Genomic DNA, 22,010 nt, shown 5'->3' with positions numbered 1-22,010 from the left:
ACCAGTCTATCTACTGTTACCTAGACGGAACCAGTCTATCTACTGTTAACTAGACGGAACCAGTCTATCTACTGTTAACTAGATGGAACCAGTCTAGCTACCACTAGTACAATCTACTGTTAACTAGACGGAACCAGTCTAGCTACTGTTAACTAGACGGAACCAGTCTATCTACTGTTAACTAGACGGAACCAGTCTATCTACTGTTAACTAGACGGAACCAGTCTATCTACTGTTAACTAGACGGAACCAGTCTATCTACTGTTAACTAGGCGGAACCAGTCTATCTACTGTTAACTAGGCGGAACCAGTCTATCTACTGTTAACTAGGCGGAACCAGTCTATCTACTGTTAACTAGGCGGAACCAGTCTATCTACTGTTAACTAGGCGGAACCAGTCATTCTACTGTTAACTAGGCGGAACCAGTCTATCTACTGTTAACTAGGCGGAACCAGTCTATCTACTGTTAACTAGGCGGAACCAGTCTATCTACTGTTAACTAGGCGGAACCAGTCTATCTACTGTTAACTAGGCGGAACCAGTCTATCTACTGTTAACTAGGCGGAACCAGTCTGTCTACTGTTAACTAGGCGGAACCAGTCTGTCTACTGTTAACTAGGCGGAACCAGTCTGTCTACTGTTAACTAGGCGGAACCAGTCTGTCTACTGTTAACTAGGCGGAACCAGTCTGTCTACTGTTAACTAGGCGGAACCAGTCTATCTACTGTTAACTAGGCGGAACCAGTCTATCTACTGTTAACTAGGCGGAACCAGTCTATCTACTGTTAACTAGGCGGAACCAGTCTATCTACTGTTAACTAGGCGGAACCAGTCTATCTACTGTTAACTAGGCGGAACCAGTCTATCTACTGTTAACTAGGCGGAACCAGTCTATCTACTGTTAACTAGGCGGAACCAGTCTATCTACTGTTAACTAGGCGGAACCAGTCTATCTACTGTTAACTAGACGGAACCAGTCTATCTACTGTTAACTAGACGGAACCAGTCTATCTACTGTTAACTAGACGGAACCAGTCTATCTACTGTTAACTAGGCGGAACCAGTCTATCTACTGTTAACTAGGCGGAACCAGTCTATCTACTGTTAACTAGGCGGAACCAGTCTATCTACTGTTAACTAGGCGGAACCAGTCTATCTACTGTTAACTAGGCGGAACCAGTCTATCTACTGTTAACTAGGCGGAACCAGTCTATCTACTGTTAACTAGGCGGAACCAGTCTGTCTACTGTTAACTAGGCGGAACCAGTCTGTCTACTGTTAACTAGGCGGAACCAGTCTGTCTACTGTTAACTAGGCGGAACCAGTCTGTCTACTGTTAACTAGGCGGAACCAGTCTGTCTACTGTTAACTAGGCGGAACCAGTCTGTCTACTGTTAACTAGGCGGAACCAGTCTGTCTACTGTTAACTAGGCGGAACCAGTCTGTCTACTGTTAACTAGGCGGAACCAGTCTGTCTACTGTTAACTAGGCGGAACCAGTCTATCTACTGTTAACTAGGCGGAACCAGTCTATCTACTGTTAACTAGGCGGAACCAGTCTATCTACTGTTAACTAGGCGGAACCAGTCTATCTACTGTTAACTAGGCGGAACCAGTCTATCTACTGTTAACTAGGCGGAACCAGTCTATCTACTGTTAACTAGGCGGAACCAGTCTATCTACTGTTAACTAGGCGGAACCAGTCTATCTACTGTTAACTAGGCGGAACCAGTCTATCTACTGTTAACTAGGCGGAACCAGTCTATCTACTGTTAACTAGGCGGAACCAGTCTATCTACTGTTAACTAGGCGGAACCAGTCTATCTACTGTTAACTAGGCGGAACCAGTCTATCTACTGTTAACTAGGCGGAACCAGTCTATCTACTGTTAACTAGGCGGAACCAGTCTATCTACTGTTAACTAGGCGGAACCAGTCTATCTACTGTTAACTAGGCGGAACCAGTCTATCTACTGTTAACTAGGCGGAACCAGTCTATCTACTGTTAACTAGGCGGAACCAGTCTATCTACTGTTAACTAGGCGGAACCAGTCTATCTACTGTTAACTAGGCGGAACCAGTCTATCTACTGTTAACTAGGCGGAACCAGTCTATCTACTGTTAACTAGGCGGAACCAGTCTATCTACTGTTAACTAGGCGGAACCAGTCTATCTACTGTTAACTAGGCGGAACCAGTCTATCTACTGTTAACTAGACGGAACCAGTCTATCTACTGTTAACTAGACGGAACCAGTCTATCTACTGTTAACTAGACGGAACCAGTCTATCTACTGTTAACTAGACGGAACCAGTCTATCTACTGTTAACTAGACGGAACCAGTCTATCTACTGTTAACTAGACGGAACCAGTCTATCTACTGTTAACTAGACGGAACCAGTCTATCTACTGTTAACTAGACGGAACCAGTCTATCTACTGTTAACTAGACGGAACCAGTCTATCTACTGTTAACTAGACGGAACCAGTCTATCTACTGTTAACTAGACGGAACCAGTCTATCTACTGTTAACTAGACGGAACCAGTCTATCTACTGTTAACTAGACGGAACCAGTCTATCTACTGTTAACTAGACGGAACCAGTCTATCTACTGTTAACTAGACGGAACCAGTCTATCTACTGTTAACTAGACGGAACCAGTCTATCTACTGTTAACTAGGCGGAACCAGTCTATCTACTGTTAACTAGGCGGAACCAGTCTATCTACTGTTAACTAGGCGGAACCAGTCTATCTACTGTTAACTAGACGGAACCAGTCTATCTACTGTTAACTAGACGGAACCAGTCTATCTACTGTTAACTAGACAGAACCAGTCTATCTACTGTTAACTAGATGGAACCAGTCTAGCTACCACTAGTACAATCTACTGTTAACTAGATGGAACCAGTCTAGCTACCACTAGTACAATCTACTGTTAACTAGATGGAACCAGTCTATCTACTGTTAACTAGACGGAACCAGTCTATCTACTGTTACCTAGACGGAACCAGTCTATCTACTGTTAACTAGACAGAACCAGTCTATCTACTGTTAACTAGATGGAACCAGTCTAGCTACCACTAGTACAATCTACTGTTAACTAGATGGAACCAGTCTATCTACTGTTAACTAGACGGAACCAGTCTATCTACTGTTAACTAGACGGAACCAGTCTATCTACTGTTAACTAGACGGAACCAGTCTATCTACTGTTAACTAGACGGAACCAGTCTATCTACTGTTAACTAGACGGAACCAGTCTATCTACTGTTAACTAGACGGAACCAGTCTATCTACTGTTAACTAGACGGAACCAGTCTATCTACTGTTAACTAGACGGAACCAGTCTATCTACTGTTAACTAGACGGAACCAGTCTATCTACTGTTAACTAGACGGAACCAGTCTATCTACTGTTAACTAGGCGGAACCAGTCTATCTACTGTTAACTAGGCGGAACCAGTCTATCTACTGTTAACTAGACGGAACCAGTCTATCTACTGTTAACTAGACGGAACCAGTCTATCTACTGTTAACTAGACGGAACCAGTCTATCTACTGTTAACTAGACGGAACCAGTCTATCTACTGTTAACTAGATGGAACCAGTCTAGCTACCACTAGTACAATCTACTGTTAACTAGATGGAACCAGTCTATCTACTGTTAACTAGACGGAACCAGTCTATCTACTGTTAACTAGACGGAACCAGTCTATCTACTGTTAACTAGACGGAACCAGTCTATCTACTGTTAACTAGATGGAACCAGTCTAGCTACCACTAGTACAATCTACTGTTAACTAGATGGAACCAGTCTAGCTACCACTAGTACTATCTACTGTTAACTAGATGGAACCAGTCTATCTACTGTTAACTAGATGGAACCAGTCTATCTACTGTTAACTAGATGGAACCAGTCTAGCTACCACTAGTACAATCTACTGTTAACTAGATGGAACCAGTCTAGCTACCACTAGTACTATCTACTGTTAACTAGATGGAACCAGTCTATCTACTGTTAACTAGATGGAACCAGTCTAGCTGCCACTCCATTAATAGCTACTGACGTATCTACGTTGCGTCGCTAACAGAAGCAGTGACAGGATGTGGAAACACCTACTTCTTCTGCAGTTTCCTGTTCTTCTCAGCGGGTCCGCCTAGTTTGCCCAGCCCCAGCGCATCCTGGGGAGAAGTCTCTGCCTCGGGGGTACCAGCTGTGAGGAGAGATGGAGGGTCAGAGGTTAAAGTCAGTGCAGGTAGTCCCTTCCTGTTTCAGCTTGTTTTCTTCTGTTTGCTGCCTAATGAACATGACCCAGCAGGCATGTTTTAGGGAGGGGAACACTGACCTTGGCTGCCAGGGGACTGACCTTGGCTGCCAGGGGACTCCTTGCTCCCTGGGGGGCCTGGCCGACCCTTCTCCTTCTTGCCGAAGAGGCGCCCGATGGAGGACTTGATGCTCTTCTTCTTGGCTGCCTTGTTCAGGGAGTCCTGACTGCTGTTACTGCTGCTGGGGTTACTACCCTGTCCGTCCTGTAGGGTGGTCATACTGACACAGAGAGAGGAGGGGTGAGAGGAAGAGCGAGATGGGATGAGAGAGGAAGAGGAGAGGGAGGGGAGAGAAAAGGGGAGCGAGAGAGAGAGAAGGGGAGCGAGAGAGAGAGAAGGGGAGCGAGAGAGATAAGGAGAAGGGGAGCGAGAGAGATAAGGAGAAGGGGAGCGAGAGAGATAAGGAGAAGGGGAGCGAGAGAGATAAGGAGAAGGGGAGCGAGAGAGATAAGGAGAAGGGGAGCGAGAGAGATAAGGAGAAGGGGAGCGAGAGAGATAAGGAGAAGGGGAGCGAGAGAGATAAGGAGAAGGGGAGCGAGAGAGAGAGAGAAGGGGAGCGAGAGAGAGAGGAGAAGGGGAGCGAGAGAGAGAGAGAAGGGGAGCGAGAGAGAGAGAAGGGGAGCGAGAGAGAGAGAAGGGGAGCGAGAGAGAGAGAAGGGGAGCGAGAGAGAGAGAAGGGGAGCGAGAGAGAGAGAGAAGGGGAGCGAGAGAGAGAGAGAGAAGGGGAGCGAGATGAGCATGAATGCATAAAGAGATATACAGAGAGATATGTGGATAGATTGATTGAAAGATAAGAAACAGAGGGAGGAAGGGATGAATGAACGAACAGATAAGAGAACGACAGAAGGAGAGAGAGAGAAACATGGCTGTTGTAGAAAACAGACATATATTGGTGAGGCAGAAAGGTGCTTCCTACCTGTGGATGTCTCTGATGTCCTCATGGCTGGCAGTGTGGCTGGCCCCCTTGTGCAGGCGCATGGAGCGCGGGGTGGTGGGAGGAGACGTCTCACACTGGATTGTGGTCTTGTCGTCCTGGGCAGACTAGACATAACATGGGGACACTCAGTCAGTCACTGTCTTCTAATGGGAAAAGGGGGTAGAGGAGGAGAGCTTTTAAAAAGCGTCTCTTCCTTCTCTGTATGGAGACGATGGGGAGGACGGAGGAGGAGACAGACTAGTTCTTCAACCTAGAAAGAAGAAAACAACATGTCGCTTTGTGACATGTTCATTTCAGGATGTTCAAGACACTCAGGGATTGGGAAGTGTAGAGGTGAGACACATGTTGGGGGAGGGGGGGCCCGAAGGAAAGGGTCCAGGTTAGAGGAAGTTGGGGAGTGTGGGGTTGGAAAGTCACATTTTAGGGGGGGTGTAGAGTCTAGACTACAGATTATGGTTGGGAAGGTGCAGACAGACCGGCAGGCAGGCAGGCAGACAGGTTAAAGGTCAGAGAGAGAGAGCAGTGGTCTCTAGATTACCTTCCTGCGATGCTTGCGCAGGTCACTAGGCTGAAGCATGGCAGCAGAGGAGGAGAGAAGAGAGGACGTTAGATAAACACACTACCAGCAGAACAGAAAGCCCAGCACAGGCACACACACTACACAACGTGTGTGTGGAGGAAGAGTGTCTTCCAAAGAGACACACAAACACACACACACACACACAGAGACAGACACAAAGACCAGTGAAAAAGTAGAGTCCAACATTCAGTTTGAGGACAAAACTGTGGAAATCAGGTCGACCATGTTACACACACAGTCCTCCCCCCTACCACCACCCTGCATTACTACATCACTCTACTGTCTCCCCCCTACCACCACCCTGCATTACTACATCACTCTACTGTCTCCCCCTACCACCACATCACTCTACTGTCTCCCCCCTACCACCACCCTGCATTACTACATCACTCTACTGTCTCCCCCTACCACCACCCTGCATTACTACATCACTCTACTGTCTCCCCCCTACCACCACCCTGCATTACTACATCACTCTACTGTCTCCCCCCTACCACCACCCTGCATTACTACATCACTCTACTGTCTCCCCCCTACCACCACCCTGCATTACTACATCACTCTACTGTCTCCCCCCTACCACCACCCTGCATTACTACATCACTCTACTGTCTCCCCCCTACCACCACCCTGCATTACTACATCACTCTACTGTCTCCCCCCTACCACCACCCTGCATTACTACATCACTCTACTGTCTCCCCCCTACCACCACCCTGCATTACTACATCACTCTACTGTCTGTCTCCCCCTACCACCACCCTGCATTACTACATCACTCTACTGTCTGTCTCCCCCCTACCACCACCCTGCATTACTACATCACTCTACTGTCTCCCCCCTACCACCACCCTGCATTACTACATCACTCTACTGTCTGTCTCCCCCCTACCACCACCCTGCATTACTACATCACTCTACTGTCTGTCTCCCCCCTACCACCACCCTGCATTACTACATCACTCTACTGTCTGTCTCCCCCCTACCACCACCCTGCATTACTACATCACTCTACTGTCTCCCCCCTACCACCACCCTGCATTACTACATCACTCTACTGTCTCCCCCCTACCACCACCCTGCATTACTACATCACTCTACTGTCTGTCTCCCCCTACCACCACCCTGCATTACTACATCACTCTACTGTCTGTCTCCCCCTACCACCACCCTGCATTACTACATCACTCTACTGTCTCCCCCCTACCACCACCCTGCATTACTACATCACTCTACTGTCTCCCCCCTACCACCACCCTGCATTACTACATCACTCTACTGTCTCCCCCCTACCACCACCCTGCATTACTACATCACTCTACTGTCTGTCTCCCCCTACCACCACCCTGCATTACTACATCACTCTACTGTCTCCCCCCTACCACCACCCTGCATTACTACATCACTCTACTGTCTGTCTCCCCCTACCACCACCCTGCATTACTACATCACTCTACTGTCTCCCCCCTACCACCACCCTGCATTACTACATCACTCTACTGTCTGTCTCCCCCTACCACCACCCTGCATTACTACATCACTCTACTGTCTGTCTCCCCCCTACCACCACCCTGCATTACTACATCACTCTACTGTCTCCCCCCTACCACCACCCTGCATTACTACATCACTCTACTGTCTCCCCCCTACTACCACCCTGCATTACTACATCACTCTACTGTCTCCCCCTACCACCACCCTGCATTACTACATCACTCTACTGTCTCCCCCCCTACCACCACCCTGCATTACTACATCACTCTACTGTCTGTCTCCCCCTACCAGCACCCTGCATTACTACATCACTCTACTGTCTGTCTCCCCCTACCACCACCCTGCATTACTACATCACTCTACTGTCTCCCCCCTACCACCACCCTGCATTACTACATCACTCTACTGTCTCCCCCTACCACCACATCACTCTACTGTCTCCCCCCTACCACCACCCTGCATTACTACATCACTCTACTGTCTCCCCCCTACCACCACCCTGCATTACTACATCACTCTACTGTCTCCCCCCTACCACCACCCTGCATTACTACATCACTCTACTGTTTCCCCCTACCACCACCCTGCATTACTACATCACTCTACTGTCTCCCCCCTACCACCACCCTGCATTACTACATCACTCTACTGTCTCCCCCCTACCACCACCCTGCATTACTACATCACTCTACTGTCTCCCCCCTACCACCACCCTGCATTACTACATCACTCTACTGTCTCCCCCCTACCACCACCCTGCATTACTACATCACTCTACTGTCTGTCTCCCCCCTACCACCACCCTGCATTACTACATCACTCTACTGTCTGTCTCCCCCCTACCACCACCCTGCATTACTACATCACTCTACTGTCTCCCCCCTACCACCACCCTGCATTACTACATCACTCTACTGTCTGTCTCCCCCTACCACCACCCTGCATTACTACATCACTCTACTGTCTGTCTCCCCCCTACCACCACCCTGCATTACTACATCACTCTACTGTCTCCCCCCTACCACCACCCTGCATTACTACATCACTCTACTGTCTGTCTCCCCCTACCACCACCCTGCATTACTACATCACTCTACTGTCTCCCCCCTACCACCACCCTGCATTACTACATCACTCTACTGTCTCCCCCCTACCACCACCCTGCATTACTACATCACTCTACTGTCTGTCTCCCCCTACCACCACCCTGCATTACTACATCACTCTACTGTCTCCCCCCTACCACCACCCTGCATTACTACATCACTCTACTGTCTGTCTCCCCCTACCACCACCCTGCATTACTACATCACTCTACTGTCTGTCTCCCCCTACCACCACCCTGCATTACTACATCACTCTACTGTCTCCCCCCTACCACCACCCTGCATTACTACATCACTCTACTGTCTGTCTCCCCCTACCACCACCCTGCATTACTACATCACTCTACTGTCTGTCTCCCCCTACCACCACCCTGCATTACTACATCACTCTACTGTCTCCCCCCTACCACCACCCTGCATTACTACATCACTCTACTGTCTGTCTCCCCCTACCACCACCCTGCATTACTACATCACTCTACTTTCTCCCCCCTACCACCACCCTGCATTACTACATCACTCTACTGTCTGTCTCCCCCTACCACCACCCTGCATTACTACATCACTCTACTGTCTGTCTCCCCCTACCACCACCCTGCATTACTACATCACTCTACTGTCTCCCCCCTACTACCACCCTGCATTACTACATCACTCTACTGTCTCCCCCCTACCACCACCCTGCATTACTACATCACTCTACTGTCTCCCCCCTACCACCACCCTGCATTACTACATCACTCTACTGTCTGTCTCCCCCCTACCACCACCCTGCATTACTACATCACTCTACTGTCTGTCTCCCCCCTACCACCACCCTGCATTACTACATCACTCTACTGTCTGTCTCCCCCCTACCACCACCCTGCATTACTACATCACTCTGTCTCCCCCGTACCACCACCCTGCATTACTACATCACTCTACTGTCTCCCCCCTACCACCACCCTGCATTACTACATCACTCTACTGTCTCCCCCTACCACCACCCTGCATTACTACATCACTCTACTGTCTCCCCCTACCACCACCCTGCATCTACTACATCACTCTACTGTCTCCCCCCTACCACCACCCTGCATTACTACATCACTCTACTGTCTCCCCCCTACCACCACATCACTCTACTGTCTCCCCCCTACCACCACCCTGCATTACTACATCACTCTACTGTCTGTCTCCCCCTACCACCACCCTGCATTACTACATCACTCTACTGTCTGTCTCCCCCTACCACCACCCTGCATTACTACATCACTCTACTGTCTCCCCCCTACCACCACCCTGCATTACTACATCACTCTACTGTCTGTCTCCCCCTACCACCACCCTGCATTACTACATCACTCTACTGTCTCCCCCCTACCACCACCCTGCATTACTACATCACTCTACTGTCTCCCCCCTACCACCACCCTGCATTACTACATCACTCTACTGTCTGTCTCCCCCTACCACCACCCTGCATTACTACATCACTCTACTGTCTCCCCCCTACCACCACCCTGCATTACTACATCACTCTACTGTCTGTCTCCCCCTACCACCACCCTGCATTACTACATCACTCTACTGTCTGTCTCCCCCTACCACCACCCTGCATTACTACATCACTCTACTGTCTCCCCCCTACCACCACCCTGCATTACTACATCACTCTACTGTCTGTCTCCCCCTACCACCACCCTGCATTACTACATCACTCTACTGTCTGTCTCCCCCTACCACCACCCTGCATTACTACATCACTCTACTGTCTCCCCCCTACCACCACCCTGCATTACTACATCACTCTACTGTCTGTCTCCCCCTACCACCACCCTGCATTACTACATCACTCTACTTTCTCCCCCCTACCACCACCCTGCATTACTACATCACTCTACTGTCTGTCTCCCCCTACCACCACCCTGCATTACTACATCACTCTACTGTCTGTCTCCCCCTACCACCACCCTGCATTACTACATCACTCTACTGTCTCCCCCCTACTACCACCCTGCATTACTACATCACTCTACTGTCTCCCCCCTACCACCACCCTGCATTACTACATCACTCTACTGTCTCCCCCCTACCACCACCCTGCATTACTACATCACTCTACTGTCTGTCTCCCCCCTACCACCACCCTGCATTACTACATCACTCTACTGTCTGTCTCCCCCCTACCACCACCCTGCATTACTACATCACTCTACTGTCTGTCTCCCCCCTACCACCACCCTGCATTACTACATCACTCTGTCTCCCCCGTACCACCACCCTGCATTACTACATCACTCTACTGTCTCCCCCCTACCACCACCCTGCATTACTACATCACTCTACTGTCTCCCCCTACCACCACCCTGCATTACTACATCACTCTACTGTCTCCCCCTACCACCACCCTGCATTACTACATCACTCTACTGTCTCCCCCCTACCACCACCCTGCATTACTACATCACTCTACTGTCTCCCCCCTACCACCACATCACTCTACTGTCTCCCCCCTACCACCACCCTGCATTACTACATCACTCTACTGTCTCCCCCCTACCACCACCCTGCATTACTACATCACTCTACTGTCTTTCTCCCCCCTACCACCACCCTGCATTACTACATCACTCTACTGTCTTTCTCCCCCCTACCACCACCCTGCATTACTACATCACTCTACTGTCTTTCTCCCCCCTACCACCACCCTGCATTATTACATCACTCTACTGTCTCCCCCCTACCACCACCCTGCATTACTACATCACTCTACTGTCTCCCCCCTACCACCACCTTGCATTACTACATCACTCTACTGTCTCCCCCCTACCACCACCCTGCATTACTACATCACTCTACTGTCTCCCCCCTACCACCACCTTGCATTACTACATCACTCTACTGTCTCCCCCCTACCACCACCCTGCATTACTACATCACTCTACTGTCTTTCTCCCCCCTACCACCACCCTGCATTACTACATCACTCTACTGTCTTTCTCCCCCCTACCACCACCCTGCATTACTACATCACTCTACTGTCTCCCCCCTACCACCACCTTGCATTACTACATCACTCTACTGTCTCCCCCCTACCACCACCCTGCATTACTACATCACTCTACTGTCTCCCCCCTACCACCACCCTGCATTACTACATCACTCTACTGTCTCCCCCTACCACCACCCTGCATTACTACATCACTCTACTGTCTCCCCCCCTACCACCACCCTGCATTACTACATCACTCTACTGTCTGTCTCCCCCTACCACCACCCTGCATTACTACATCACTCTACTGTCTCCCCCCCCTACCACCACCCTGCATTACTACATCACTCTACTGTCTCCCCCGTACCACCACCCTGCATTACTACATCACTCTACTGTCTCCCCCCTACCACCATCCTGCATTACTACATCACTCTACTGTCTGTCTCCCCCTACCACCACCCTGCATTACTACATCACTCTACTGTTTCCCCCCTACCACCACCCTGCATTACTACATCACTCTACTGTCTCCCCCTACCACCACCCTGCATTACTACATCACTCTACTGTCTCCCCCCTACCACCACCCTGCATTACTACATCACTCTACTGTCTCCCCCTACCACCACCCTGCATTACTACATCACTCTACTGTCTCCCCCCTACCACCACCCTGCATTACTACATCACTCTACTGTCTCCCCCCTACTACCACCCTGCTTTACTACATCACTGTCTCCCCCCTACCACCACCCTGCATTACTACATCACTCTACTGTCTCCCCCCTACCACCACCCTGCATTACTACATCACTCTACTGTCTCCCCCTACCACCACCCTGCATTACTACATCACTCTACTGTCTCCCCCCTACTACCACCCTGTTTTACTACATCACTGTCTCCCCCCTACCACCACCCTGCATTACTACATCACTCTACTGTCTCCCCCCTACCACCACCCTGCATTACTACATCACTCTACTGTCTCCCCCTACCACCACCCTGCATTACTACATCACTCTACTGTCTGTCCACGTTCAAACATACACAGTCTGTGAAATCTGGGGAAATCACACTGAGGTCAAAGATCAGAGGAGGGAGCAGAGTGAAAACACTGCAAAACACACTCCGGGGGGGGAGGGGTTCAGTCTGCTAGTAGCTAATGGCTGAGCTACTGCTTTACGGGGTCGCTCTCACGGCGACCGTGCTCTCACACAGCGACCGTGCTCTCACACAGCGACCGTGCTCTCACACAGCGACCGTGCTCTCACACAGCGACCGTGCTGGGTGTTCTTAAAAAAAAACATGAATTGGTTTAAGTTGATACAGGAAATTAAACACACTACAACAGGCCCGTTGACCTAAAGGGACAGGCCCGTTGACCTAAAGGAACAGGCCCGTTGACCTAAAGGAACAGGCCCGTTGACCTAAAGGGACAGGCCCGTTGACCTAAAGGGACAGGCCCGTTGACCTAAAGGGACAGGCCCGTTGACCTAAAGGGACAGGCCCGTTGACCTAAAGGGACAGGCCCGTTGACATAAAGGAACAGGCCCGTTGACCTAAAGGAACAGGCCCGTTGACCTAAAGGGACAGGCCCGTTGACCTAAAGGGACAGGCCCGTTGACCTAAAGGAACAGGCCCGTTGACCTAAAGGAACAGGCCCGTTGACCTAAAGGAACAGGCCCGTTGACCTAAAGGAACAGGCCCGTTGACCTAAAGGGACAGGCCCGTTGACCTAAAGGAACAGGCCTGGTAAATGTTCAGGGGGCACAACACAAAGAAAACCAGCATCAACGTGTCCAATTCTGTTTTGAAATGTTTTGCCACGGTGTGCCCTACTGAACACAGCCTAGGACTGTGGTAATAATATGTGACTCATGTAATGTGACAGGGGAGTGAGGCAGCCAGGGATATGGGACTCGTGTCATGTGACAGGGGAGTGAGGCAGCCAGGGATATGGGACTCGTGTCATGTGACAAGGGAGTGAGGCAGCCAGGGATATGGGACTCGTGTCATGTGACGGCAGAGTGAGGCAGCTAGGGTTGATGTGACCCTGCATGCCTTTTCTCCAGCTTGGCATCTCTAGAGTAAATAAACAAATGGAGTAGCAGCACATATTTCCAGGAAAGGTTCTCCTAGTCCTGCTCTGAACACAGGAAGAGATAAGAGAACCAGGAAGAGGGGGAGGGGGGCAGAACTCAAACGCAGAACTTAATCAAGCTGAGGGGAAAATACCTCATTTAACTCTGTCGAGTCTGAAATGAAGTCTGAATTGAGCACAAGGCTCTACTTTAACTGATATCAAAATCAACAGTCATTCTGTCTGGCTTGTGATGAGCTAACAGCAATTCTGTCTGGCTTGTGATGAGCTAACAGCAATTCTGTCTGGCTTGTGATGAGCTAACAGCCATTCTGTCTGGCGCGTGATGAGCTAACAGCCATTCTGTCTGGCGCGTGATGAGCTAACAGCCATTCTGTCTGGCGCGTGATGAGCTAACAGCCATTCTGTCTGGCGCGTGATGAGCTAACAGCCATTCTGTCTGGCGCGTGATGAGCTAACAGCCATTCTGTCTGGCGCGTGATGAGCTAACAGCCATTCTGTCTGGCGCGTGATGAGCTAACAGCCATTCTGTCTGGCGCGTGATGAGCTAACAGCCATTCTGTCTGGCGCGTGATGAGCTAACAGCCATTCTGTCTGGCGCGTGATGAGCTAACAGCCATTCTGTCTGGCGTGTGATGAGCTAACAACCATTCTGTCTGGCGTGTGATGAGCTAACAGCCATTCTGTCTGGCGTGTGATGAGCTAACAGCCATTCTGTCTGGCGTGTGATGAGCTAACAGCCATTCTGTCTGGCGCGTGATGAGCTAACAGCCATTCTGTCTGGCGCGTGATGAGCTAACAGCCATTCTGTCTGGCGCGTGATGAGCTAACAGCCATTCTGTCTGGCGCGTGATGAGCTAACAGCCATTCTGTCTGGCGCGTGATGAGCTAACAGCCATTCTGTCTGGCGCGTGATGAGCTAACAGCCATTCTGTCTGGCGCGTGATGAGCTAACAGCCATTCTGTCTGGCGCGTGATGAGCTAACAGCCATTCTGTCTGGCGTGTGATGAGCTAACAGCCATTCTGTCTGGCGTGTGATGAGCTAACAGCAATTCTGTCTGGCGCGTGATGAGCTAACAGCCATTCTGTCTGGCGCGTGATGAGCTAACAGCCATTCTGTCTGGCGTGTGATGAGCTAACAGCCAAACAGAGTTTTCACATTTGCTCTGCATCTTCATTGGTTAAGCTACCTGCCTGATCTTTTTCTGAAGTCCAATGGGGGCCCAGCATTCATGGACAACTTCAAAACCCTCCCATGAGAGGCTAGTGAACAGCTAGTGATTGCTGTGTGGCCCCACAGATGGACCGTGGGACAGGGGGCGGTGTGTGTGAGTGCGACCCCAGGCTGACTGAACCCTGCCTGGGGAAGAGAGGAGGAGGGTAGGGGGTGGTACCTGGAAGTAGCATGGAGAATAGCTACAGGCAGGGGGGGCAGGTAAGCTAATGCTAGCAGCAGGGTAGGGCAGGTAAGCTACCGTCTGCTGGTGGGACAGAGACCTCTGGATCACATAGGGGTTATAGAGGTAGTGCTGGGGGAACACAGGTACAGATTACACACACATATACACACACACACTCGTCACCTACCAAATAGAAAACGCCAAACTAGTAGCTAGTTCCATGAACGTGTCAGAAACACTGAACAGATGAAAACATTAGATTCTAATGGACACAGATCTGACAACACAGGAAACAGATGTCCTATGGACTAGTATGAACAGGGGATGGTATTACGATCCAATAATGACACATGACAGTTAGTGAAGCTAAAGGAATGGAGAGAGAGAGATGATAGACAAGAGGAGGAGGAGGTCATTCTAGAGGAGGAGGAGGAGGTCATTCTAGAGGAGGAGGAGGATGTCATTCTAGAGGAGGAGGAGGTCATTCTAGAGGAGGAGGAGGTCATTCTAGAGGAGGAGGAGGTCATTCTAGAGGAGGAGGATGTCATTCTAGAGGAGGAGGATGTCATTCTAGAGGAGGAGGATGTCATTCTAGAGGAGGAGGATGTCATTTTAGAGGAGGAGGAGGTCTTTCTAGAGGAGGAGGAGGTCTTTCTAGAGGAGGAGGAGGTCATTCTAGAGGAGGAGGATGTCATTCTAGAGGAGGATGATGTCATTCTAGAGGAGGAGGATTGAAAGGCTGCTTGTTTCAGAGAGGAAGAAAGAGGAGCTGGTTGATCAACATGGATGGACTGAAGCTGAATGAGTAAAAGGAGACTGATGGTGGATGGAGTGTAGGGCCCAATCTCAAATCCCCCCCCTAAACCCTACGCCCTTGTGGAGAACTGAGAGGATTTAACAAGCGTATGTAATTTGATGAGAGCTCCACTTGTTCTCTGATAGGTTAGGTGGAACTTCCACCAATCAAATCCTCTCAGATCTCCACAAGGGCATAGGTCTCTCTCTCACCAGGGTCATGACTCCCATGCGGTCCACCTCTCGGTTGGGGCTGCGGTTGGGGATGCGTCGCGGGGTGGAGGAGCCTGAGCCGGGGGGCGACGAGCCCCCCATGGAGGAGGGGGGGATGGAGCTCATGGAGCGGAAGCGGCTGCCCCCCAGGCTGTCCCCACTGCCCACACGGCTCTCGATCTCCTCTGCCAGCATGGCTGTGTTCTCCTTCTCCTCTTGAATCATCCTGGAGGGGGGTGGAAGAGAGCGAGACGGGGGAGAGAGGAGAGCGAGACGGGGGAGAGAGGAGAGCGAGACGAGGGAGAGAGGAGAGCGAGACGGGGGAGAGAGGAGAAAGAAAGGGGGAGGGAAAGGAGCGAGGGGAGGGGAAGGAGCGAGGGGAGGGAGAGGAGCGAGGGGAGGGAGAGGAGCGAGGGGAGGGAGAGGAGCGAGGGGAGGGAGCGAGGGGAGGGGAAGGAGCGAGGGGAGGGAAAGGAGCGAGGGGAGGGAGCGCGAGGAGAGGGAGAGGAGGGGGAGGGAGAGGGAGAGGAGGGAGCACGAGAGGGAGAGGAGGAGGAGGGAGAGGGAGGGGGAGGGAGTGCGAGGAGAGGGGGAGGGAGGGAGGGAGAGGGGGAGAGGGGCAAGAGAGATGTTAGTATTAGCATCTCCTTGTTTTCTCTAAAATGAAAAAGGGAAAATGTTTCTCATCAGATTATTAGAATGACATCTCCAGAAGGATGTTGAAACACGTCCAACATGCTGATAGTAGGGATGTGTGTGTGTGTACCTGATCTCGTTGTTGATGGCGTCCAGCTGCTCCTGCAGCATGAGGGCTAGGGTCTGAGCGTCGGCCTGGCCGGCAGGGGACAGCGGGTCCTCTGAGCTGAAGATGGTCTCGCGCTCATCGTCCTCCAGGTCTGAGGTGTCCAGGTCAGACTCAAACGCCTGAGCAACGTTGGCCAGAACATTAGCCTGCTGCACACGCTCCCACTCCTGTTCATTCAGAGTCTGGACCTGAGGGGGGGGGGGGAGAGAGAGAGAGGGGAAAATAAGAGAATGTGGAAGGAAGAGAGAGGGTGGGTGGGGGGAGAGTGAGAGGGGAGAAGAACATTCGAGAGGGAGGGAGAGAAGGGGGGAGAATGTGGGAGGGAGGGAGAGGGGGGAGAGAATGTGGGAGAGGGGGAGAGAGGGAGGGAGCGAGGGGGAGAGAGGGAGGGATGAGGGAGGGAGGGATGGATGATGAGTGAGAGGAAGGAAAAGTTACAGAGAAAGTTAGTCACAGAATCGGACGTTCCAGAATACCTTTAAGCCATGTTCTGTAAAACACACTCCACAGCAACACTATCAAATCAACCTCTCATTATTATGGTTGTCTTTACTCTGACTTACATGTCTCTGATGTCCAGAGAGGAAGCAGAGGGAGAGAGAGAGAATACCATCAGATACAGAACAAATGAGAGAGGGAGGGGAGAGAGAGAATACCATCAGATACAGAACAAATGAGAGAGGGAGAGAGAGAGAATACCATCAGATACAGAACAAATGAGAGAGGGAGGGGAGAGAGAGAATACCATCAGATACAGAACAAATGAGAGAGGGAGGGAGAGAGAGAATACCATCAGATACAGAACAAATGAGAGAGGGAGGGAGAGAGAGAATACCATCAGATACAGAACAAATGAGAGAGGGAGGGAGAGAGAGAATACCATCAGATACAGAACAAATGAGAGAGGGAGGGAGAGAGAGAATACCATCAGATACAGAACAAATGAGAGAGGGAGGGAGAGAGAGAATACCATCAGATACAGAACAAATGAGAGAGGGAGGGAGAGAGAGAATACCATCAGATACAGAACAAATGAGAGAGGGAGGGAGAGAGAGAATACCATCAGATACAGAACAAATGAGAAAGGGAGGGAGAGAACAGTTTGTGGGCCGGAGAGGACTTCAACACAGACAATGGATATCTGATCTGAATGAACTGAAGCATCAGTATCTAGGTCCACCAGACAGACAGACCCCAGCTGCCAATGTTCCATTTAAACTGTCCCTCACTAGGACACACAGGGCTGCGGGGGTTCACCTTGGAGGGTTCGTCCCGTAGCGCGGCGAGACGCCCCTTCTGGGGCCGCCTCAGCACCAGCGCGCTGCCGTAGTGGTCCGAGTGGCTGTCCATCATGGAGGAGGCCGACACCGGGTACCTGAAGTCTGGGGTGCTGCCTTGGTGAGACCGCCTGAGAGCGCACACACATCACACACAAACGTAAGGACAGACACGCACACACACACAAACGCAAGGACAGACACGCACACACACACAATAGATCAATCACAAAGAAAAGAGGTGGGCAGAGAGGCCAGAGCACTGGCCAATCATGTGTGGGCCAGAGTCCAGGACAGAGTCCAGGACAGCCAATGAGAAAGTTGATTATTTTACCCATGGTGCAGCAGTGAGTTGCTCCTGTTCCTGCCTTGCTCGTTCTCCGCCCGCATCGTCTCAATCTGGATCAATAGCTGCTCCTGAAGGAGGGAGAGGGGAGTGGGGAGAGGAGGGGGTAGGAAGAGTGGAGGGGGTAGGAAGAGAGGGAAGGAGGGGGTAGGAAGAGAGGAGGGGGTAGGAAGAGAGGGAAGGGGGGGGAGAGGGGAGAGGGAAGGGGGTAGGAAGAGAGGGAAGGAGGGGGAGAGGGGAGGGGGTAGGAAGAGAGGGAAGGAGGGGGAGAGGGAGAGGGGAGAGAGGAGGGGGTAGGAAGAGATGGAAGGAGGGGGGGGGAGAGAGGAAGGGGTAGGAAGAGAGGGAAGGAGGGGGAGAGAGGAGTTGGTAGGAAGAGATGGAAGGAGGCGGAGAGGGGAGGGGAGGGGAGAGGGAGAGGGGAGAGAGGAGGGGGTAGGAAGAGATGGAAGGAGGGGGAGAGGGAGAGGGGAGGGGAGAGGGGAGAGAGGAGTTGGTAGGAAGAGAGGGAGGGGAGGAAGACAGACATGAGGAGTGTCATTGGCAATGAGAATCCAAACACAGCGATGACAACTCTCCAGTTGTTCAGAGGAGACAGCAGCCAGAGTCAACAGTCCTTACCTTCTCATGGTGTGCTTCCTCAACCAGCTTCTTACTGTGCTCCAGATCTCTGATCAGGCCGTTCTGGTGGAGAAGAGACAGCACATGGAGAATCAGCACAGCATTGTCCCAGCTTGGTTCAGCTATAGATAATGACCACAGCATTGTCCCAGCTTGGTTCAGCTATAGATAATGACCACCGCATTGTCTCAGCTTGGTTCATCTATAGATAATGACCACCGCATTGTCTCAGCTTGGTTCAGCTATAGATAATGCCCACAGCATTGTCCCAGCTTGGTTCATCTATAGATAATGACCACAGCATTGTCCCAGATTGGTTCATCTATAGATAATGACCACAGCATTGTCACAGCTTGGTTCATCTATAGATAATGACCACAGCATTGTCACAGCTTGGTTCATCTATAGATAATGACCACAGCATTGTCCCAGATTGGTTCATCTATAGATAATGACCACAGCATTGTCTCAGCTTGGTTCATCTATAGATAATGACCACAGCATTGTCCCAGCTTGGTTCAGCTATAGATAATGACCACAGCATTGTCCCAGATTGGTTCATCTATAGATAATGACCACAGCATTGTCCCAGCTTGGTTCATCTATAGATAATGACCACAGCATTGTCCCAGCTTGGTTCATCTATAGATAATGACCACAGCATTGTCCCAGCTTGGTTCAGCTATAGATAATGACCACAGCATTGTCCCAGCTTGGTTCAGCTATAGATAATGACCACAGCATTGTCCCAGCTTGGTTCATCTATAGATAATGACCACAGCATTGTCCCAGCTTGGTTCATCTATAGATAATGACCACAGTATTGTCCCAGCTTGGTTCATCTATAGATAATGACCACAGCATTGTCCCAGCTTGGTTCATCTATAGATAATGACCACAGCATTGTCCCAGCTTGGTTCAGCTATAGATAATGACCACAGTATTGTCACAGCTTGGTTCATCTATAGATAATGACCACAGCATTGTCCCAGCTTGGTTCATCTATAGATAATGACCACCGCATTGTCCCAGCTTGGTTCAGCTATAGATAATGACCACCGCATTGTCCCAGCTTGGTTCATCTATAGATAATGACCACAGCATTGTCCCAGCTTGGTTCATCTATAGATAATGACCACAGCATTGTCCCAGCTTGGTTCAGCTATAGATAATGACCACAGCATTGTCCCAGATTGGTTCAGCTATAGATAATGACCACAGCATTGTCCCAGCTTGGTTCATCTATAGATAATGACCACAGCATTGTCCCAGCTTGGTTCATCTATAGATAATGACCACAGCATTGTCACAGCTTGGTTCATCTATAGATAATGACCACAGCATTGTCCCAGCTTGGTTCAGCTACAGAGGTACGGGTAAAATGACATGCCATTTAGCATGTCCTACCCACCTTGTCCTCTAGGGTGTATCCTAACCCACCCACCTTGTCCTCCAGGGTGTATCCTAACCCACCCACCTTGTCCTCTAGGGCAGTATCCTAACCCACCCACCTTGTCCTCTAGGGCAGACATCCTCTCCTTGAGGTGAAGCTGTAACCTAACCCACCCACCTTGTCCTCTAGGGTGTATCCTAACCCACCCACCTTGTCCTCTAGGGTGTATCCTAACCCACCCACCTTGTCCTCTAGGGTGTATCCTAACCCACCCACCTTGTCCTCTAGGGTGTATCCTAACCCACCCACCTTGTCCTCTAGGGTGTATCCTAACCCACCCACCTTGTCCTCTAGGGTGTAACCTAACCTACCCACCTTGTCCTCTAGGGTGTAACCTAACCCACCCACCTTGTCCTCTAGGGTGTAACCTAACCTACCCACCTTGTCCTCTAGGGTGTAACCTAACCCACCCACCTTGTCCTCTAGGGTGTATCCTAACCCACCCACCTTGTCCTCTAGGGTGTATCCTAACCCACCCACCTTGTCCTCTAGGGTGTAACCTAACCCACCCACCTTGTCCTCTAGGGCAGACATCCTCTCCTTGAGGTGAAGCTGTATCCTAACCCACCCACCTTGTCCTCTAGGGTGTTTCCTAACCCACCCACCTTGTCCTCTAGGGCAGACATCCTCTCCTTGAGGTGAAGCTGTATCCTAACCCACCCACCTTGTCCTCTAGGGTGTAACCTAACCCACCCACCTTGTCCTCTAGGGCAGACATCCTCTCCTTGAGGTGAAGCTGTAGCCTCTCGTTGGACTCTGACAGCAGCTTGTCCACCGTCTCCGACAGACGCCTGTTGTGCTCCTCGTTCATCTTCTCCCTCTGGCGCGCCTTCACAACACAAACACTAATCAGAAAAGCTCCCAGACAGAGCAGAAAAACCTACCGGTTCCTTTATGAAAGGAAACATTTCACAACACACATTTTAATTGTTTTCTTTCCATTTTCTGTTAATTAATGGATCTTTTGGTTGTATGAGGTAAAATCTTCAATTACTTATTTGAATGAGAATGAGGGTGAATATATTGTCTACAATGAAAGAACAATGTTAAAATCAGACAGTCCAATGACCACATCTGTAAACATTCACCAACTTCTGCCCAACAACACAGACTGACTGCCAGACAGACGACCTTTGACCCTATCCGTCTCACCCTGAGCAGTTCCTGGTTCTTCTCCTCCAGCTGAGTCTCCATCTGCCTCACCCTCTCCTCCACGTTGCCATGACGCTCCTCCGCCTGCGGGACAGACAGAGTCAAACACCTCATCCTTGCAAAAAAATAAAAATACATTCCCTAAGCTCTACCCTTTAGGACTTTGTACAGATCTGAGAGGGCTGGGTCGGTAAGAGGACTGGAGAAGTTGAAGAGGGCTGGGTCGGTAAGAGGACTGGAGAAGTTGAAGAGGGCTGGCTAGGTGTGTAAGCTTCTTTCAGATCAATACAAATGAACCTGGAGAAGGATGGAACTGAAAAGGCCCAGTCAGAGGCTTGGTACCATATAGGTTCATGTTAGGGGTTATATGGGGGGGGTTGAGGTGCCCATCTACCCACAAACACCAGCACCAAGAACCAAC

The 22,010-nt window shown here is 50.5% G+C and overlaps 1 protein-coding gene across 25 annotated transcripts in view; it reads right to left on the bottom strand.

The window, feature by feature from the left end:
• Positions 1 to 22,010, bottom strand: part of ppfia1 (PTPRF interacting protein alpha 1) — a 93,199-nt gene that overhangs the window by 22,382 nt on the left and 48,807 nt on the right. For 16 of the 25 annotated variants that reach the window (XM_071400595.1, XM_071400591.1, XM_071400592.1 and 13 more), the window contains 11 exons: positions 21,590 to 21,673; positions 21,135 to 21,266; positions 18,985 to 19,047; positions 18,352 to 18,434; positions 17,998 to 18,148; positions 16,702 to 16,928; positions 15,936 to 16,161; positions 5,801 to 5,830; positions 5,242 to 5,366; positions 4,346 to 4,545; positions 4,120 to 4,213 (listed from right to left, as the gene is read on the bottom strand). In XM_071400595.1, the coding sequence (XP_071256696.1) occupies positions 4,120 to 4,213; positions 4,346 to 4,545; positions 5,242 to 5,366; positions 5,801 to 5,830; positions 15,936 to 16,161; positions 16,702 to 16,928; positions 17,998 to 18,148; positions 18,352 to 18,434; positions 18,985 to 19,047; positions 21,135 to 21,266; positions 21,590 to 21,673 (1,415 nt within the window). The remainder of the gene's footprint in view (positions 1 to 4,119; positions 4,214 to 4,345; positions 4,546 to 5,241; positions 5,367 to 5,800; positions 5,831 to 15,935; positions 16,162 to 16,701; positions 16,929 to 17,997; positions 18,149 to 18,351; positions 18,435 to 18,984; positions 19,048 to 21,134; positions 21,267 to 21,589; positions 21,674 to 22,010) is intronic. The other 9 variants (XM_071400597.1, XM_071400603.1, XM_071400610.1 and 6 more) reach the window with 2 other exon arrangements.

This window comes from Salvelinus alpinus, chromosome 5 (genome assembly GCF_045679555.1).
Source record: "Salvelinus alpinus chromosome 5, SLU_Salpinus.1, whole genome shotgun sequence".
Taxonomy (NCBI): domain Eukaryota; kingdom Metazoa; phylum Chordata; class Actinopteri; order Salmoniformes; family Salmonidae; genus Salvelinus; species Salvelinus alpinus.
Note: the sequence above shows the minus strand (reverse complement) of the source record. Positions and strands in the feature narration are given on the sequence as shown.